The 20,553-nt window shown below is 36.7% G+C and overlaps 1 protein-coding gene across 3 annotated transcripts in view; it reads right to left on the bottom strand.

Moving 5' to 3' along the window:
* Window positions 1-20,553, bottom strand: part of smarcad1.S (SWI/SNF-related, matrix-associated actin-dependent regulator of chromatin, subfamily a, containing DEAD/H box 1 S homeolog) — a 68,179-nt gene that overhangs the window by 31,839 nt on the left and 15,787 nt on the right. For 2 of the 3 annotated variants that reach the window (XM_018243410.2, XM_018243409.2), the window contains exons 6-11: window positions 18,483-18,583; window positions 16,180-16,278; window positions 14,708-14,792; window positions 7,562-7,965; window positions 4,577-4,779; window positions 1,214-1,304 (exon numbers count right to left, since the gene is read on the bottom strand). In XM_018243410.2, coding sequence (XP_018098899.1) covers window positions 1,214-1,304; window positions 4,577-4,779; window positions 7,562-7,965; window positions 14,708-14,792; window positions 16,180-16,278; window positions 18,483-18,583 — 983 coding nt within the window. Of the gene's footprint in view, window positions 1-1,213; window positions 1,305-4,576; window positions 4,780-6,916; window positions 7,234-7,561; window positions 7,966-14,707; window positions 14,793-16,179; window positions 16,279-18,482; window positions 18,584-20,553 lie in introns of those variants that run through there. The other variant, XM_018243411.2, reaches the window with a different exon arrangement.

Consider the following 20,553-nt stretch of genomic DNA (forward strand, 5'->3'; position numbering starts at 1 on the left):
TCTCCAGAGTCTTATCTTTGATTTATGAAAGTCTGTAGGTCTTGCGGTGCCTAAACTCTGAAGTTGAACCCTCCATTATAACGAAAAGGATCTCATCTTCCATAAGAATATTGCTTTTAACCAACCCTACCCTTGCCATTGCTGCCTATGGGAAGTTTAGGAACCGCTGCAAGGTTGATGATCACCTGAATATGCAGTTTTGTGTTTTAAATAGGGAGGACAGAAAATCACATGAGGGACAACATTGGACCAGCTGATTAAAAGACCAGTCTGTTTATCAACCTTGTCAAATAAACAAATCTACCTATGTATAGCACAATTACACAACGTGGTGGAACTGGCAATGCTGCAACACAATTAAGTGTCCTGAAATTTAAGACATCCTGTGGATTATTGCATTCCTGCATGGATATATATGATGACAAACAGATGGGGATCTAAATGTGTAGATGCAAATGTGGTGAATAAAGCTCTACTGATAAGAAAGGGAAAAGGTTAACCTGATAAGCAGTTTGTTTCAAATGTAAAATAAATCATGAATACTGATCCTTCATAAGGAATGAAACTTAAAGTGAAGATACATTTCAAGACATTAAAAGTCTACAGTAAAGTGAACATTTCTGGGCTTTACCTTGATGTATAGTTTCCTAAATTGCACCAAACACTTAGGGGGAAATGCAATAAAAGTGGCAAAGAGAAAAATAATTCACACAAATAAAAATACATTTGCATTGTAATATTCCTCATTATACTGTTATTGCATTGTGAATTTGAATTGTGTGTAGTACATTTCTATGAAGTGTTCGAAGGTGTCGAACTCTAACTGTGCACTGGAAAAAATATAAATTTCACTATCTTTCTTCCACTGCCAGAAGTGGTCGCTTAAACAGTTAAATCCAAACAAAATGGAAAACTTTAATCACACAAAGGCAAACATTTTCACATTCCACCAATAATTTTGTGATGTCATAAATGCCTGTAATTAAAAACCGGTGTACTGGTTCTTTGGTTTACCTAATTAAATCACCCGGGGAGCTTTTCAGGCATAACACACCAAAGAGGTCACCGGTGTTTTTCAGCCAGCTACAAAAATTCCCCAATGCCCTCATCCTAAAACAAAATCTTGTAATTTATCAAATTTATATATAGATGCCACTTATATTTTGAATGTTCAAACCAATTCTACTAAGAGTTTTAATTGGCAAATTCTCACCATTTCATCTGCAAGAATCATATTCACATTATGTTTGTGCAGCAATGCAAGCCAATTCAAACCAATCTTCTGATATGGTTTAAGCACCAAGCTGAAAAGAAAGTACAAATGAACAGAAACATATATACAGAAAACTGGTAACAAGTATATAAATAGTGCAGTGTGGATATTAATGTAACCTCCAGAAGCCTAATCGGCTAAAAAAAAAATGGAGATGATATCTCTGGCTCACTGCACAGGTGCACATTAGTGCAATTGTTATCTCAGTCTTACAAAACTTCTCTAAGTACAAGGCATCTAAGCCAAGATAGTCTCTAGTCTATAGACTAGAGACTATATTCCTTATTTTCTTCAAAACAGATGTAATCACAGCAGCCTATAGTAATGAGTCCCTACGTAGTTGCAGTCTTAGGACACTGGATAAGCCAGGCTGGAATGGTCCCTTTTTGAGCTTCCTAACTCGCTGAAAAAACATTTTGGGAAGAGAGATCACATAAACTTTAAGTTTTGCCAATGTCCCCAATGTGTTTTATCAAAACCTTATAAAGCCTGTTTGTAATCAGTCTGTGATAACATATGTCATGGAGGAAATAAGGAAATTCGTTTTGTGAACCGGATGGAAATCAATATTTTGAATATTTACAGCATGAAGTCACCCAATATATTCGGGGCAGATGCCTTGTACTTGGGACTAGTTTTGTAAGACTGAGATTCTTATTGCATTGAGAGCCTCCTAGATTTTTAATCCCCCCCCTTTTTTTCTGTGAAATTATTTATAATAAGGATGGATACCATTGCAACAAGTTTCAGATATCATCCCCAATTTTCTTTTTCATTAGAGTATAAATCTAGCCCAGTTTAGTGGTTGCATACTTTTCTTGCATATGAAGAAGGCATGAACAAAGTTATTAGAGTAGATACAAGTACCCAATGAGAGCTGCAGAAGATACAATGCTTCACATGTTTGGGATGTTTGTCTCCAATAAGGATTAAAGGGGTTATTCACCTTTCAAACACTTTTTACATTTCAGTTGGTCTCAGACTGTTCACCCGATAAAGACTTTTTAAAATGCTTTTCTATCTTTTATTTTTTACAGTTTGTCTAAAACTTAAAGGGGAACTCCACAAAAGCATAAATTAAGCTTTTTGAAAAGTAAACAATTTCAAGTAACTATGCAATATACATCAATTAATATGCAGACTTTTCATAATTTTTAATGGTTTCTGACAATTCCCTAAGCCTAGCCCCCTGCTGATCTGTCTGACTACTTTGCTGAGCTGGCTGACTACTGTTACTTTGTATCAACAGCCAGCTGTCCTCAGCCTGCATCCTCCAAATCCCACAATTCCCTGCACATGTGATTTCAAAGGAACATCACAGTGCAATGCATTGTGGGTTATGTTGTTCCTGCATGCTGTCTGTAAGCTGTGGAGTAGTTGTTACAATTTATAACATCAGTGTTAGTCCCTCCTTCCCTGCCAGGATTTCAAATGATGCAGAAAGAGAAGAACTGTTAAACAGCTGGATTTCAGCATAGAAAATGGCATGTATTCATACTTTTTGAAGAAACTGGTAACTTTGATGGATATATTTGGGGTTTCTTTGTTATGTGGGCCTCTTTATCAAAGTTTGGTTTGGAAGCCGAAGTTCCCTTTTAAAGGGTGGTTCACCTTTGAAATAACTTTTAGTATGATATTCTGAGACAATTTGCAGTTGGTTTTGATTTTTTATTATTTGTGGTTTTTGAGTTATTTAGCTTTCTATTCAGCAGCTCTCCAGTTTGCAATTTCAGCAACGTGGTTACTAGGGTTCAAATTACCCTAGCAACCATGCACTGATTTGAATAAGAGATTGGAATATGAACAGAAGTGGGCATGAATAGAAACATGAGTAATAAAAATTAGGAATAACAATACATTTGTAGCCTTACAGAGCATTTGCTTTTTAGAAGGGGTCAGCAATGCCCATTTGAAAGCTGCAAAGAGTCAGAAGAAAAAGGCAAATAATTATAAAACCACAAAAATTAAATAATCAAAACCAATTGAAGAGTTGCTTAGGATTGGACATTCGACAACATACAAAAAGTAACCTTAAAAGTGAACCACCCCTTTAAGTTTAATGTTCCTGTCTCTGGCAATTCAGTCTGGCAGTCAGTAATCCAGGTGCAGATTCTAAACTGTTAGAATTTGCTACATTTAGTTGCATTTCAGCACCATCTGTGCAATAATATGAACTATTGTATCAATTCTAACAATTGCCTTTATTGAAACTCAGGGATTCTGCTCAGCAGGGCCAAAGAAAAGAAATATATCAATTTAGAACAGTTTAGAGAGTCAGTGCCCCGCCCCAGCTGCTTTAGAAAGACATAAGAAGGTGTAAAAAGAAACTTTACACTTCAATATTAGTAAAATGGTGACAAATAGAAAGAAAAAAAATCTTTATTTCTGGTGAACTGAATTTAACAAGGTTAATTATATCTCAAATGGGATTGCTTTCTTAAAATGTCTATGGAAGATGGCATTTTTGTAATTCAGAGCTTTCTGGATAACAGATTTCCAGATAAAAAATCCTATACCTGCACTATAACCTTAGCCTCCACATTACAGAGAATATAGAGAAATGGTATAATAAGACTTTGAAAAGGGTCTCCATAAAGTGGAATTATTACTCACCACATAGGGGAGTAATGCGTATTCTGATTTCCTTTATAATAATACAACAGTAGCTTGTACTTAATCCCATCTGAAATATAATTTAATATAATTAAATTAAAGGGTTGTTCACCTTCCAACACACCAGAAATAAAGATTTTTTTTCTATTACTTTCTATTTGTCATCATTTTACTAATATTTAAAAGTTTAATTTTTCACCTTCTTATGTTTTTTTTGCTTTGACTTCATGTTTCCCTAACTTGATATCCACGCTCTAGAATTTTTTTTTTACTGTTTCCAAAGGCCAAGAGTAAAGAAAAACGGTACCTGGGTGCTGGCCCTGACACAAATAAACCAGGAACAGTTAATCATGGCAGTCAAGGACTAAACTTCAGCTTTTTTCCCCCCTCAAAGTGCAAGTCCCAGTCCTGCCACTAGGGGATTGGCTAGCTTCAAATTTCTTTCTCCAGCTTAGCCAATCCTCTTGAGGCTGTACCGGGACTTGCATCTTAAGGGGAGAAAAGGAAGTAAAGCTTTTTCTTTCGTTTTTTTTCCTTCTCCTAATTTTTTATTATCAGCCAGTTTTGGAAAGGCTTAGCCTTCCCTAGCCTTAATGAAAAACCACCCTTTCCCGCATGCAGGTGATAAATTGTGCACCCAAAACATAAAGCTTAGTAAAAATGTACTGTATATTGAAGGACAGCACCTACTTTTCAGACATTATTGAAGGCTGCTCAATATTCCATCCACATTCCCCATCTTCAGTAAGCTGAGTCACCTGTTTTGTCAGCGTCCGTGAAATCTCTTCACATTTATTCATAAGCTTCATAACCACCTCTCTCTCCTTTATCAATGTTTGGCAGTCCCATATTAGATCTTCTGAAAGGCCATTAGACCTGGTCATTTTTTGAAACTGTGAAAAAAAACAATTTATTTCAAACAAAATTTTTTTGTACATTAGAGGGCACTCATTTCTCAAACCTGAACTTTCCAGACTAATAGAGTGAACCTGATTTTTCCCTAAATGTAGCAGGAACCTATGTTTCATGGAATAAAACCTAATGCATTATAGCATACGGGAAAGTAAACACTCATATGCCCTTAAAATAATTAAACATAAGAGGCAAGAACACAAGCAGAAAAGATTTCTTTATGTACATCAGTGTTTTTTGTTGTTATAGAAATAAATCAGAAAGAAGCCAAATAATTGCAAATGAACGTTTTGGCAAATCATGACATGTTGGCAAAGAGCTTACAATAAATACACATCTCATTTTCTATTTAACAATTAAAAAGTAATGGCAGTGCTATTCCTATTAAAAAGAAAATTAGGGTATGCAGAATCTATAAATAACAGCAAAATGGCTTTAAAGCGAAGAGGCAAGAAAAAAAAAAATGTCTAGCAAAATGATAATAGCAGATTAAGAAGATTACTTCTACAAAGCCAGACTACAATTTCACATTTGCTTTGACACTGTAGGTAATAGTTGTGCTACCTGTTAGAACTACACAAAAGCTCTTAAGAGTGCAGTCACAAGGTAAGAGAGTCAGATTGAGCTTAGAGTGGAATTCTTTGGTTCAATTCCATGTTTGGTGAATGGTGAGGAAATGTGTTTTATGGATTAGGTGCTCAAATAATTGAGATAAATCCAGCAAAATGGACTATTACCATACTTAATTTCAATAGCAAGAAAAGCATTCACCAGTAACGTTAAATTAGACAATAGTGGAAGTACCATATTAATATTTCTTCATGGGGCACATTCTGTTTTAGAGATTTTACAGTATGAGTCCAAGAACTATTTAATCTAATCTTTTATACATATTAAAGTAATATGTTATTATACATATGATTCTGCACACATCAATAATACAGGTTAAAAACACACTGCTGAAAATGTACACCAATAAAATTAAACAATGGGGTTTTGCTCCCACGCATTTATCCAAGCACTAAAACAATTCTGAGGGCCTGATACAGGTAATCTATTGATTACAGATAAAAGAAAATTTTCAAATCTAGAACCCTTCCGACCAGCATTATATATGTAATCTCTGTTATCTAACATACTGCCAATACCATATAATTTGTGCATGCCAATTTTACACTGAAAATAAACTTCAAAAGGGAGCATATAGTTCAGTATAGAGCTACAAACTATTTATATGCTTTATGTCTTTTGGCATTTATTAATGAAACCAGCATGGCAATTGGTCATAGAGGACTCAGGTTTATCATGCAATGTTACTTTAAGAGTCCATATTTATTGTTGCTGGAGTACTGCTCCCCATCATAATTTAATGCATGATAATATGCATGACAATGCAGACAGTTGTAGTCTAGAGAGAGACTAGAGGCACTTAATCATAAGTGAATTTATTTAGTCTTCACATATTCCCCAATGTTGACACGTTTCGGTTCTCCTCGTCTTATTAATTGGCCCCTGGGCATGTAATTGAAGAAATAAAATGAGCAGATGGGTGTGGGTGCTGACAGATGCTCTTAATCAAATAAACCCTGAATTTACTGCAGGTTAGTACAACATTTAAACAATTTTTAGGTGCTCAAAAAAAAATTATGGGAAGGGCAGCCCTATAGCAAATAGTTTTGCAAAAGAATGAGCTGAGGCAAAGCTGAACACGTTCTTCCGAGAGCTGCCTATCAGACAGATGTTGCTCAAGTTACCAATAGCTTCAGGCATATAGTTCTGTGTGCAAGGACAGGCTTGCAAATCTGTGCTGCTGCTTTATATATTTATGTTTATTTTTCACTGTACTGATTTTGCGTTCCCTTAAAAAACAACAGATGACAGATGCCTGTTTAAATGTGAAGAAAATACCCACAATACCTACAAAGGAAGATCATACTAGCAGCTCTGTATGAGAATTTAAGAAAAAAATTTAAAAAGAATAAAAAAACTTGTAGTTCAAACATTAAAAATCTTGCTTGCATACAGCTGAAAGGAATCTGTACATGTTTTTATATGCAAATAAAAGGAGGAAGGGACTTAACAGAAAATAAAGTTATACTTGGATAGTAAAGTACTCACCAAAGACTGTAAAATGATCACCCCTTTAGATTTCAAGTTTCTAAACAATTCCATCTTTGCTTAGTAAACGGCAGAGAAAGGGTTCATAACATGGCAGCATTGTTAAGCCAGAAGAAATATATGAGATTCCTTTGTAGAAAAGGGATTCAAGTAACTTGGGGGGGGAAGGTGTAGAGATGTCAAAAAAATCATGCTGCATCTGGAACTGAATATCCCTTTGCAGTTGTTTCTTCAAATAGTTACAGTAGCAGTAAAAATCCAGCCACATTCTTGCCTCCTGTTTTAGATTTTGTCTGCTTAAATCATACAGAACTGCCTGGCAAACATCTTCAAAGAGGAGAGTTCTAAGGTCTGCCTTAGCAGAGAAATGAACCAATTCACTAGGTTGCTAAATGAGTGGCAGTATTGCCAGCCAATCAGCTTGACTTTCTGGAAAATCATCTCTAATTTATTCAAAATGAGGTCATATGACACTCTTTGAAATGCTATTGGCTGAAATGTAGGTAGTTAGCCTTTTTTTAGATAAGGCCACCCATCTAGACTTTTAATTTGCAGACAATTCTTTTCTATTTGCATAAAAGGTATATTTTAAAAAAAAAAAAAAAAGAAAGGAAAAAAGAAAACTTTAGTGCAGTGAAAACTTACCAGAGATTCCCAAGAGCTGAAGGGCCGGAGCTCAGTTATCTTCTGAGCTTTTTTATGAGAACAACGAGGTATCAAATACAGTTCATCTAGTGAAGCATCCTGCAAGAAGCTAAGGATTTTAGCTTTGTATTCCTCCTCCAGTTTCTCATCACCACTGCTATAGTCTTCATCCAGGCAACTTCCAGCATCAGAGGCTGATTCCTCGCTCTCTGGGTCCCTCGTATCCCTTTTGGCACTTTCAATTTTTTTTTTCCCTTTTGTTTTTTTCTTTACACCATTCGGAGCCATTGCTTTATGAGTTTGGTGTGCCTTTGCTTTGGCACTGCTTTCATGGTTATTTTTGTTAGATCTGGAGAGCTCTTTTCCATTACCAACCTCATTTTTAGAAGCATTTTGCAAAGCATCTGTGCATGTAAGAAACATACAGAAATATAAACTATACAGGTAATAAAACATCATTAGCAAGAGCAATTTTTTTAACTGATGCTTAAGAAAACAAAAAAACTGAATGTTTTAAACAGAGACAAATATCAAAAGCAAGAAAGACACACATTTATTTATACAGGTATGGGATCTGGTATCTGGAAACCCGTTATGCAGAAAACTCTGAATAACGGAAAGGCCGTCTCCCATAGACTCCATTAAATCAAATAATCCAGATTTTTAAAATTGATTTGCTTTTTATCTGTAATAATAAAAACAGTACCTTGTACTTGATCCAAACTATGATATAATTAATCCTTATTGGAAGAAGAACCAGTTTATTGGGTTTATTTAATGTTTACATGATTTTCTAGTAGACTTAAGGTGTGAAGATGCAAATCATGGAAAGATTCGTTATCCGGACAACCCCAGGTCCCCACCTTGGTAATACCAATGGCTAAAATCTCCATGTCATTCCACATGTAAGTTCCTGTAAGGTAAGATCCTAAATCAGCACTAACTGGCACTTAAACTGCTGCCATTGTAAAGCACACAATCACTTGTTTTAAAAGAATCACATTTCTCTTGTAGAGGTCAAAAAGCATTTTAAAGCCGACAGACCTCTTCAATAAGAGATCACTTTGCTTACAGTACTTATCTTGATGAACATGTTAAATATACTGTACATACTTTTGATTTGGAGCGACCATATTGATTGTATCAACATAAGTTCATTTGAAACTTCTACATAGTCTACAATAACAGTAGCTTCACTAACCATGGTATTATAAATGTCTACAGAAAATGTTTAGCTTCACCAACTTGGAGACAAGCAATAAGGTAGCTCCTACCAAAATGAATCAATACAAAGCTCATGACTGTTCTGTTGACACGAGTTTTAACTCATGCCGTATGTTATAATGTAACTATGCAGGTGCATTTAGAAACTGGAGAAGCAGGAAAATATACTGAAAATCTCTGCTTAGAAATAACTTATAAGACATTCCACTTTTGGCAGATTTCTTCACTAATCTACGGAGAGGGTAAACTATTTTAGGCCTCTAACAGAGTTTTCTTAAAGGGGTGGTTCACCTTTAAAGTAACGTTTAGTATGTTATAGAATGGCCAATTCAAAGCAACTTTTCAATTGGTTTTCATTTTTTTTATAGTTTTATAGTTATTTGCCTTTTTCTTTTGGCTCTTTGCAGCTTTCAAATGGGCGTTGCTGACCCCTACTTAAAAGCAAATGCTCTGTAAGGCTACACATTAATTCCTATTGCTACTTTGTATTACCCATCTTCCTATGCAGGCCTCTCCTATCGATATTCCAGTCTCTTATTCAAATCAGTGCATGGTTGCTAGGGTAGTTTGGACCCTAGCTACCAGATTGCTTGAAATGCAAACTGGAGAGCTGCTGAATACAAAGCCAAATAACTCAAAAACCGAAAATAATAAAAAATGAAAACCAATTGCAAATTGTCTCAGAATATCTCTCTCTACATCATACTAAAAGTTATCTGAAAGGTGAACAACCCCTTTAAGTTAGTCAAGGATATTAGCAAAGCTCTGCTGCATCGTAACTATGAAAAAACAAAGCTACACATTAACAGAGTTCATGTACAAAAAAATGCTTGAAAAATGCCATTTATTCCTTTCTCCCTATATTTCTACCTAAAAGAGAAAAATTGCAGTTTTTGTTTTAACAGGAGAGATCCGCTCACTCCAGCCTTTATAGATTACATTTTTGGATAACTATATTAGAAAATATTTTTTTATTTTGCACAGATTATCTATTTACCGGTCTAGTTTTTAATTTTACAGTGAACTGTTCCTTTAAAGGCTGACCTCATAGCAGAACATAGGTCAGAACACAGGTAAAGGTGAAGGTAAAGACAAATGAAATTAGGAAACAAGGAAAATTAATATTTCAAAAAACCCTCTACATCGACTGTCTGTTTTTAAGGTTTAGTATGTTTGGGTAAATTTGGAAAATTAAAGTAACTTTTCTGCTTGAATTATTTCCTGGCACATGTTATTCTTTGCACACTTTACAAGCAGAACATTTTAGCTCAGTTCCAATAAAAAAAAAGGAGTCTAAAAAATACTGTCCATCAGTACACATGATACATAAGGAAAACTGTAGCGATCAAAATGTCATGGGTCACCAATAACTTTCATGGCTTGCCACACGGATATCTACCACAGCACCTGTCCCTTTCATTTGAATGGAAGTCTTTGCAAGGTTGAGAAGGATGCCTTAAAAACCTCAAAGGTGTCTGCAAAGAATGACTGCAACAGGTGTTCACACCTGTGACCCCTCTATTGTTCACACCCTTAAAGGCCTGCACTGTTCACACCTGAGACCCAGACTGAAACTACCCAGTTTGTTCACACCTTTTACCTAATGCTAATGGGGCACCAGCACTGTGTCACTGTATGTAGTACATTTTAGAGTGGTCCTGATAGGTTTCCCTGTCTCCAGCTCTATTCTGCCTGCCTTATGCTCCTTGTGTATGCCATACTCTGCCTGCCCTATGCTCATTGTGTGTGCCATACTCTGCCTGCCCTATGCTCCCTGTGTGTGCCATACTCTGCCTGTCCTATGCTCCCTGTGTGTGCCATACTCTGCCTGCCCTATGCTCATTGTGTGTGCCATACTCTGCCTGCCCTATGCTCATTGTGTGTGCCATACTCTGCCTGCCCTATGCTCCCTGTGTGTGCCATACTCTGCCTGCCCTATGCTCCCTGTGTGTGCCATACTCTGCCTGCCCTATGCTCTCTGTGTGTGCCATACTCTGCCTGTGGAAAATAATTCTGATATTTGTTCTGGGGGTTTGCTAGAATTTGAAAATTATTACTATTGGGCCCTAAGGTGTTTAATCATGTGCTGGTGGTACTGTGTTATCCACAGGGGAGGAGGAGGAATATGGATTTAAGGGTATGTCTTAATATGAGAGTTTTTTTCTCATATGAGTGATAAGTAATATCCCTGCAGTGAGCACCAACCATTTGTTTTTTGGTGTGCTACCTCATGTAATGTGGGCATGGTCTTGTGGTAACTTGGGTGTGGTGTAAAAACAGGGAGTGGCCATTGGTACCACAGAAGTTGTTATTATAATAGAAAGCAGGACAAATCCAAGGCAGTAGCTATGACTGCAAAGTGCTTTTATTGGGGAGCATTTTTCCCCCAATAAAAGCACTTTGCAGTCATAGCTACTGCCTTGGATTTGTCCTGCTTTCTATTATAATACTGACTGTATCAATTTGGGTGTGGACACAGGACACCTTGCAGGAGAATCCACCTACATATACTAAAGGTGAGCTACAGCCTATTTATAATTGATTTACCACAGAAGTTTGACAGTGCTAGTCTAGAGCTTTTTCTGACCTACTAGGTGGAGGGCCAATGATGGAAGTCAGTGTTGACCATGCCCCTTTGAAACCACACCCATGTTATCTCAAAAACTTTTAAGACCATATCCACATTAATGGTGGTACCACCCCAAAAAAACTGGTTTGTACCAAAAAGAGAGGAACTGGTAAGAAGAGTTAACAAGGCTTTCTCAAAGGCCTTCACAGACGAAACGCGCATCAGCTGTTTGCTCCACTGCGAGTTATTTTTGATTGAATGGGTGGGGTGACAGTACTTCAGAGGGTGGCGGAATGGTGGTAAAAACTTTTTCTATCTAACAGGGGTATGCCGGACAGACCCTAGGTAATGTGACCAATACAGACATACATTGTGGGTAACCGTTTGTTTCCAATTATTGGTGTTGTATCTATACAAGTGACAGGGAATAGGCCAATCTACTTTAGGTGCCTCTGAGAGGACAAAGTGTCAGTTAACTTCTTTTGTGCACACCATATTGGCTTTCATGTCTGTAGTGACGTACTTAGGTCCAGTTTACCAGGTGTTGGTCTGTCCTCCGTTCCCACTTATAGCAGTAACCACGCAAACCCACTATGCAATATATACCCTCCTGAACCACACCACACTTCACACCAAGTACTGGAGGCCAAACAGGTCGAAGTGAGATCTAGGTGGGAGCAGTACTTCAATTTTTTATATACTATAATCGTGATACATCAAATTTTTTAAGTGTTTTTAAATTTATAAATTCCCATTTGTTTTTAAAGGAGTAATTAAATGTTATGTTTTAATGGGTAATTTATTTTGACATACTAGAGGAATGTGAATTGCTTAATGTACAACTAGCACTTTATGCACTCTTACACTTTAATCATTTATAATTATCAATTGACTGCCATGGGACACAATTATGACACTGAGTTTTGGTTTTCACATAATGAATTTATTTACGGATTGAAGTGATCATGTATTAATCACATTTAACTAAGTCATGCATTTTCTCTTTTTTCACTATTTTCCAACTATATTTACAATCTATTTCACAATCATTATAATATAGACTGTGCGACCTTGTTAACTCTTCTTGGCAGTTCCTCTCTTTTTGGTACAAACAGATTGTTTATTTTAAGAGTTGTCAGCAGGTCTACAGTTAATTGATGGACTTTTCAATAGTGGTGGCAGGTGGTTAGAAGGTGCGGAAAAACAAAAGTAGCACAATAAACACACCAAAAAAAAAAAACAAATGGTTGGTGCTCACTGCAGAAATATGACTCATCACTCATATGTGAAAAATGTAAGTAAAAAAATGTTAAATATACCATAAACAACCCCATAAATCCATATGCTGCCTCCCCATGGATAACACAGTAACCCCAGCACATGATTAAACACCTTAGGGGCCCCTAACAATAATTTCCAAATGCTAACAAAGCCCCAGAACAAACCCTACCAGGCTGAAGTCCCACAAGGTACACAGTAGGGCAGGCAGAGTATGGTACACACAGGGAGCATAGGGCAGGCAGTGTATGGTACACACAGGGAGCATAGGGCAGGCCGAGTATAGCACACACAGGGAGCATAAAGCAGGCAGAGTATGGCACACACAGGGAGCATAAGGAAGGCAGAGTATGGCACACACAGGGAGCATAGGGAAGGCAGAATAGAGCAGGAGACAGGGAAACATATCAGGACTCTAAATTGAACAGTCCATGCTGTGCTACATACAGTGACAAAATGCTGGTGCCTCTACAGCAGTTTGTCTGAAGTGTGAGCAGGTGAACAATGTGGGCACTTACAGTCTGTTTCTGAGGTGTGAACAGTACAGGGCTTTAGGGGTGTGAACAACAGAGTTGTAACAGGTGTGAACAATGCAGGGGTGATTACAGGTGTGAACAATGCAGGAGTTTAACGTCTGAATTTGAGATGTTAACAATGCAGGGGCCAATTAATTTTAGTACGGATACCTTTTAAAGTTTAAACAAAGTAAGAAATCACAGCAGGCAGACTTTCATGAGGGAGGGCCACACAAGGGGAGGTTCATCCGGCCTGCGGGCCACCAGTTAGACAGCCCTGGTCTAGAGGGTTGGTCCCACCCTCAAGCAAGTAAGCACCATGTTAAGGAAGAGGAAGGGCATGGGTATGCTGGTGAATTCCCTTATTCCAAAACACAAGTGTGCCATTGGCTTTGTGAAATGGTTTAATAATTATATAATACACAAGATCCATGAATATTTTTATAAACAGTGATTAATGATATCTGTCACACGATCCACTGAAGCTTGTGTATTATAAAAAAAAAAGTTTACCCGGTCTTAAAATATGAGGATATCAGCAGTCACATCATAATTTTATGACTTTTATAAAAAGAAAAAACTTTGGCCTAGTGGTTTTATATGGTCATTGAACTTCTCTGTGACTTAAAATATCCTTATATTTATATTTTAAATAGGGATGCACCGAATGCACTATTTTGGATTCGGACGGACCCCCAATCCTTTGTGAAAGATTTGGCCAAATACTGAACTGAATCTAAACCCTAATTTGCATATGCAAATTAGGGGTTGGAACAGGAAAACATTTTTTACTTCCTTGTTTTGTGACAAAAAGTCATGCGATTTCCCTCCCCGCCCCTAATTTGCATGTGCAAATTAGGATTCGGTTCAGCCGGGCAGAAGGATTCGGCCGAATCCTGGCTGAATCGCGAACCGAATCCTGGATTCGGTGCATCCCTAATTTTAAAATAGGGGGTACTGTTTTCACAATATCATAAGATATTGCTATTAAAAAAATTGATATTTAATATAGCACTGTGTTTATTTATCATACATATATCAGATTCCTTAAGTACCACTCAAAAACCTCCATGTGGTGGAACCCAACGAGGTACAGAATTTAGACTTTACCTGTGTTACTAGGGTAGGTGCAGAAGTCACTCAGCAGCAGGTAAGCAAGCAGTTTTCCTAGAAAAGGAGTCGGCCACTGGAGAGAAGATTTTTTTTTAAATATCTCAAGGATGTGTAGTTACTCCAGATGATGGGCCACTTTTTCAAAGTTTAGAGAGGAGTAGTATGAAGCATTCTATGGTGCAAACCTTTTTTTCCAAGATACTTTCATATTTTATTACACTCACAATCATCAGGATTTATAGTTATACAAGTACCTTCCATGATAGTATTATACAGCATTCATGTCTAAAAAAAACTGGAGACTTTCCTTCTCAAAGGTTGGTCCAATATTCCCACTTGAAAGTGCTTACTCTAGTTAAATAATATAATTATAAACAAAGTAGAAAATGCTAGAAAATTTAAATTATGGAACCCTGAAGAAAAAATGCGTAATATATACCACACTACCTGTCTCATCTTCTGCAAAAAGTTTTAAAGCTTCTAGGGCTTCATGAAATGACCAGTCATGCTCTTGAAGAACTTCTCTAAGATCCTGTTTAGTATAAAAAGAAAATAATTCTGCATTGATAAAATCTGTCAAATATTACAAAATTATTCTGTGACAAGCATAACATTGACAAATTCAGCACATATTGAACAAAGGTGTGCAAACAATTGCAATTTAACATGCAGAGATGATCAATACAATATTTTAAATAATGTTTTTATTTAATTGCACACCTGGCTGCATGGCCAGAGTATTGGCTGCATACAGAGACAATTCTGCCTAGACAGGAACCATTTTGAAAACCTAAATATATTTCAAACATATTCTAAAGTCTTGCAATCTGAAATATCCATAGAACTGGACATTTTATTTGCTAATGTATGTGCCTGTACTACTGTTTTAATATTATTTTAAATGTTTCCTTGAAGACCCAAATGTTGAAAATAGCATCAAATGTACACACACTTTGCTATGTTACTATGTTATGATTGTTGTTGGTTCCCTCTGTTCTCAGGTATGTTGCAATCCTGCATGTCACATTTCATGGGAAGGACACAGGGAGTCCTCTATCCCGCCCCCCCGACATGCACATCATTCAGATGTTTAATCTGGCACTATGGGGTGCAGTTTTGTATCACTGACCTTGTTATGAGCTCAAGGGTAACCTTGGACCCAAGTTACTTAAAAGCTAAAAGGAACAGTAACATTTAAAATGCAAGTGTTTTTAAATAATAAAAATATATTGCAGTGTTGCCCTGCACTAGTAAAATTGCTGTATTTGCTTCATAAACACCAATATTGTATTTATAAATAAGTTGGTGTGCAGCACTGGGGGCAGCCATTCATAGGATAAAAGGCACAGGTTACACAGCAGATAGTAGATAAGCTATGTAGAACATAATGGTGTTATCGGTTATCCACTATTTAACCTGTACCATATAGTCGTTTTTCAATTTCCACCATTGCTACACAGCAGCTTGTTTATATGAACTATAGTAGTGTTTCTGAAGCAAACAGATCAGTTTTACCAGTGCAGGGCCACAGTACATATTTTCATTATTTTAAAACACTTTCATCTTTGGTGTTACTGTTCCTTTAATAATGATGGAAATACAATCTCTCAGGGTTTCCTTGTCCTTTAACATCTTAGCAAAGTTCTAAAAGACAGGGTGGTTGTAAATGTTAGGAACCCAACGTGAATGAAACTAAGTGAATTTTCTAAAGCTGCTCCACACTACCATCATTATTCCAGTTTTGTTGAGGGTTCATTATGTGGACAAAACGAAAAGTAAAAGAGGATCCCAATCAGTTACTTTGCTTAAAAAGTAGGATGAACAAGGACAATTTCAAGTTTGATCTAAAACAATAAAATCCCTTCCAAAATTTAACAAGACACACTTTACTAGAATGGAAGCAAAAATAGTTTTCCAACCTCTTTATCCAAATCAGGAAAGTGCCGCTGCAACTTCTTCACGCTTGCTTCTTGCTTTTCCCAGTCATCTTCAGATAGAGAACTATCATCTTCTGAAGGCTAGAAACACAAAGAAGAAATAATTCAATGTGCATGCAAGAAAGAGAGTGGAACATAAGTAGCTTGTATGCAATTTGCCACACAACTAAATGGGAGCAAATGGGACAAGCTGGTAAATAAACCATAAGATGTCACTTTCTAAATTCACAAAACACATTTGAGTAAGCCATCTCTTTTGCATCCAAACTTAAAGGAACAGTCATATTAACAATTATTGGCACACATTATTCAAAGCTTTCTGGATAACAGGTTTCTCCATTAGTGATCCCACACCTGTACTGCAGTGTTGAATATTATAGCTAAATGCACTGCCATGTAATGAGAATCCAACTTAATTACTAATCAGCCTTGTATCATGATATACTGTATATATTCTAGATATAAATTGGGTCCCTATTGTGCTGGGAACAAGCAGAAAAGATTACCGAAGAAGAAGAACTACTTAAGTCATGATCAGAGGAACAGATTCACTGCCAAAAGGCTGTGGTTACTTTGGGTTGGTAAAAACATCAATAGAAGACAAAACAGAAATAATAAGCTTCAGTTCTCCTTTAAAACAAGCCCTTCTAACTCTTGCTATTCACTATGCTCAAACTGTATATGTAAAGGAGTACCTAAAGAGCATACACTATGTATTAGACCTGTCCACAGACTTAAAGGAACAGTGTAACACCGAAAAATAAAAGTGTTTTAAAGTAATTAAAATATAATGCACTGTTGCCCTGCACTGGTACAACTGTTGTGTTTGCTCCAGAAATTCTACTATAGGTGCTGAAAAATGAGAAAAGGCACAGGACACAGAGCAGATAAACGATAATCACTGTAGTATACAATGGGATTCTTCAGCACTTATCTGCTGTGTATCCTGTGCTTTAATGGCTGCCCCCTTGGCTACATTGCAGAGTGTTCATATAAACTATAGTGGTCTTTCTGAAGTAAACACAGCAGTTTTACCAATACAGGTCACCACTACATTACATTGTCATTCCTTTGAAACACTTTTATTTTTTGGCGTTCCTTTAAGAGTCAGCTACACCTTAAATTCAGCATTCTAATAACACATCTCTCTAAGAGATCAGGACAAGATAATGAGAGTCAACTAATTTATACTGTAAAAATAAACCTTTAGGTGTTGCAGTAGAACTCCCATTGCATGTTTTTTCAGGAGACCAGAACAGAATGGTGTAAAAACCAGGAAATACTTTATGCATTATTTATTGGTGAGTCCACAAAAATGGTTTAAATTGCAGAAAACCATGGGATGTAAAAGTTCACTATATATTTAAGCATTATACTGGCAATTTTAAAAAGAGTATGTAACTGAAAAAAAAAGATTTATGTAAGATAATGTCAGACCATTCTAAGCAACCTTGACAAACATTTTTCAGCAAAACTTATTGTCTATCTTGTAGGCAGCCTCCAGTCTCTAGCAATGTGGCTGGCTGAATGTTGGTATGCACTGAAAGTGCAGCTTCCTCTTTCATGCAGGCACATGGAGCAGAAGTCACCCCAAAAATGTGAAAGACACTTTTCAATGCAGAACAACAGAGCTGCGAACGAGAGTGGATCTGCTTCTCTCAGGTCTAACGTGAAAAGACAGATGACTTGAAAAGAGATGAAACATTCACATATTGCACTTCAGAAGATCACAACAAAAGGGCAAGCCAAGGATGCCTGTACCAGGAGACAAGACTGCAACAAAATTGGGTAATTTTTTTCAAATTATTCCCTGAACATTCAGATTATCATACAAAAACTAGGAATTATTTGGATTATCAAACAAAAATAAGTGTCAAACAGCCCAAAACTATTGAGAATCACGAAGGCAAAAAATATCTTCCAATTGTTAAAAGGATCACCTGCCATCGACTTTTACATGACTGACAGGTTTTAGCTGGCATATTTTGGATTCTGATTTTTGGATTCTGCCTAACCCCAGAATCCTTCACAAAAGATTGGCCGAATCCCGAACTGAATCACAATTTGCATTTGCAAATTAGGGGTGGGAAGGGGAAAGCATTTTTAACTTCCTTGCTTTGTGACAAAAAGTCACGCGATTTCCCACCCCTAATTTGCATATTTGAATCCCGAAACGAATCCTGGATTCGGTGCATCCCGAGTTAATTCTGAGGCATTGCCTACAAGAGGATATATTTATTGAAACACTGACTGCTCACTTCCTCATCGAAGCAAGTTCAACTTACTGCAGCAATTTTTGTTTTCTTTGTGGCTTGTCCATTAATGCCTTTATGAACTGGAGAGCTGTCTTTAGGGACTTCATCTAATTTCCTCTTTCGAGACGAACCTAAGAGATGAAAAGAGGATGCAGTAAATATTAAAGAGAAAAATGTATTCCACCTGAAGAAGGAGAAAGGGCACATAGCAAATAACAGATAAGCTCTGTAAAATTCAATAGTTTTAGATTTCTGTGTAAGCCTCCATGGCTAAACAGAAGATTATTTATTGTTTAAATGATTTTCTAATTATGGAGAGATCCATTATCTGGAAAGCCCCAGGTCCTGAGCATTCTGGATGGCAGGTCCTAAACCTTTACTGCTTCTGACATAAAGACACCAGTTTAACAAGAGCAGAGAAGCAGCACATTACGGTATACTTTAATTACTTAAAAAAAGCTTTAATTTTTTAATGTTTCTGTTCCTTTAAAACCTTCTAAAAATTCCTTACATACATGTAGGAAGATTTTCTATGAATATGTTGTACAATGCATAAGTTCAAACAACATGTCTAATAAAAATAACAATACAGTTTTTAAAGGCATGAAGTTTAAAGGAAGTTTAGCAAAGGTTTATTATTCCACCTTTAGTTAATACTTGTTTTGTCCGTAAATCGACATGGAACCAATACACTCAAGTAAATAAAGGAGTTTTCCGGGTTACGCAAGGCAAATGTGATTTTGGAGTTGGTACATAAATCCTTCAACTCTGACTCCTCAGTTTATGATACCCCTGACTCCAACTCCCACTTCTCTGTTTTTAAAGGAACAGTAATAGCAAAATCTGAAAGTGTATCAATGTAATAAAATATATAATGTTCTGTTGCCCTACAATGGTAAAACTCAAGTGTTTACTTCAGCAAGACTACTATAACTTATACAAGCTGCTGTGTTGCTATGGGGGAAGCCATTCAAGCTTGAAAAAAGGAGAAAAGGAACAGGTTACATAGCAGATAACAGATAAAACACAATTCCATTGAGAAGGGTTTTCTGTTATGTGCTATGTAACCTGTGTTTTTTTCAGATTTTTTTCCAGCAGCTTGAATGGCTGCCCCCATAGCAGCTTATTTACATAATTTACTATGGGGAAGGTCCCCATAGGCTTCCTAACAATTTTCTGATCGCAGGAAAATCCTTCCATCGATGGATTAAAATCCTTCAAATCGTTCGATTCGAAGGATTTAATCGTTCGATCTAACGATTTTTCCTTCACTCGTTCGATCGTTGGAATTGCGGTAAATCCTTCGACTTCGATATTCGAAGTCAAAGGATTTACATTCGGCAGTTGAATATTGAGGGTTAATTAACTATGTAAATTTGCCCCTAAGTGAAGAATTCCCTACAGTTAATTTTTCATGGCATGACTTTTTGTACAGCCATAGCAAGGAAACAGTTTACAGTAAATAAAACTGCATGTTGTACAGGTGTATGTAGATTTGACAAGATAATAATGCGCTCAATAAATTGAAAAAAAAAAAAACTACCGAAATATATTTTGATAATTTTTTTTCTTTGATCTGTCTGACCACTAGAGGACCCACCTGAGGCAGTATAATAATTTAACAGCAAAAACACCTAATTTGAAATCAATGCTGAGTTTAACAAGTAGCTTACACTGTCAAATCATAATATGATTCTGTGCTCCAGGCTACATATCCCTGATGCCTTCTGAGATTTAGCTGCTAAGAATCCTCTTGCAAAGTCTTTTTACGATTTGACAGTGTAAAGTACATGTTAAGCTTAACCCTGATCTTAAATTAAGTGTCCAGTGTACTATGCATGTTGGCTAGTTTAGCACCTTTTCCCCCCATTTAGCATTGTGCTAGAATATTTACAATGATCATTTTTAAAACAAGTGTTAAATGAAGTTTCCACTTCTAACAGGGTGTGTGTGTGGGGGGAGGACAAGTGCCTGCAGTGAGTTCACTTGTTAGTAGTATGTGCCATTGGGTAATCATAAATAGAAAATTGCCATTTTAACAAATAAGGGCCCCTCCCTGGGGTCGTACTATTCACTGTGCACACAAACATACCAACAAACC

The sequence above is a fragment of the Xenopus laevis genome, chromosome 1S (genome assembly GCF_017654675.1).
Source record: "Xenopus laevis strain J_2021 chromosome 1S, Xenopus_laevis_v10.1, whole genome shotgun sequence".
In the NCBI taxonomy this organism is placed as follows: Eukaryota; Metazoa; Chordata; class Amphibia; order Anura; family Pipidae; genus Xenopus; species Xenopus laevis.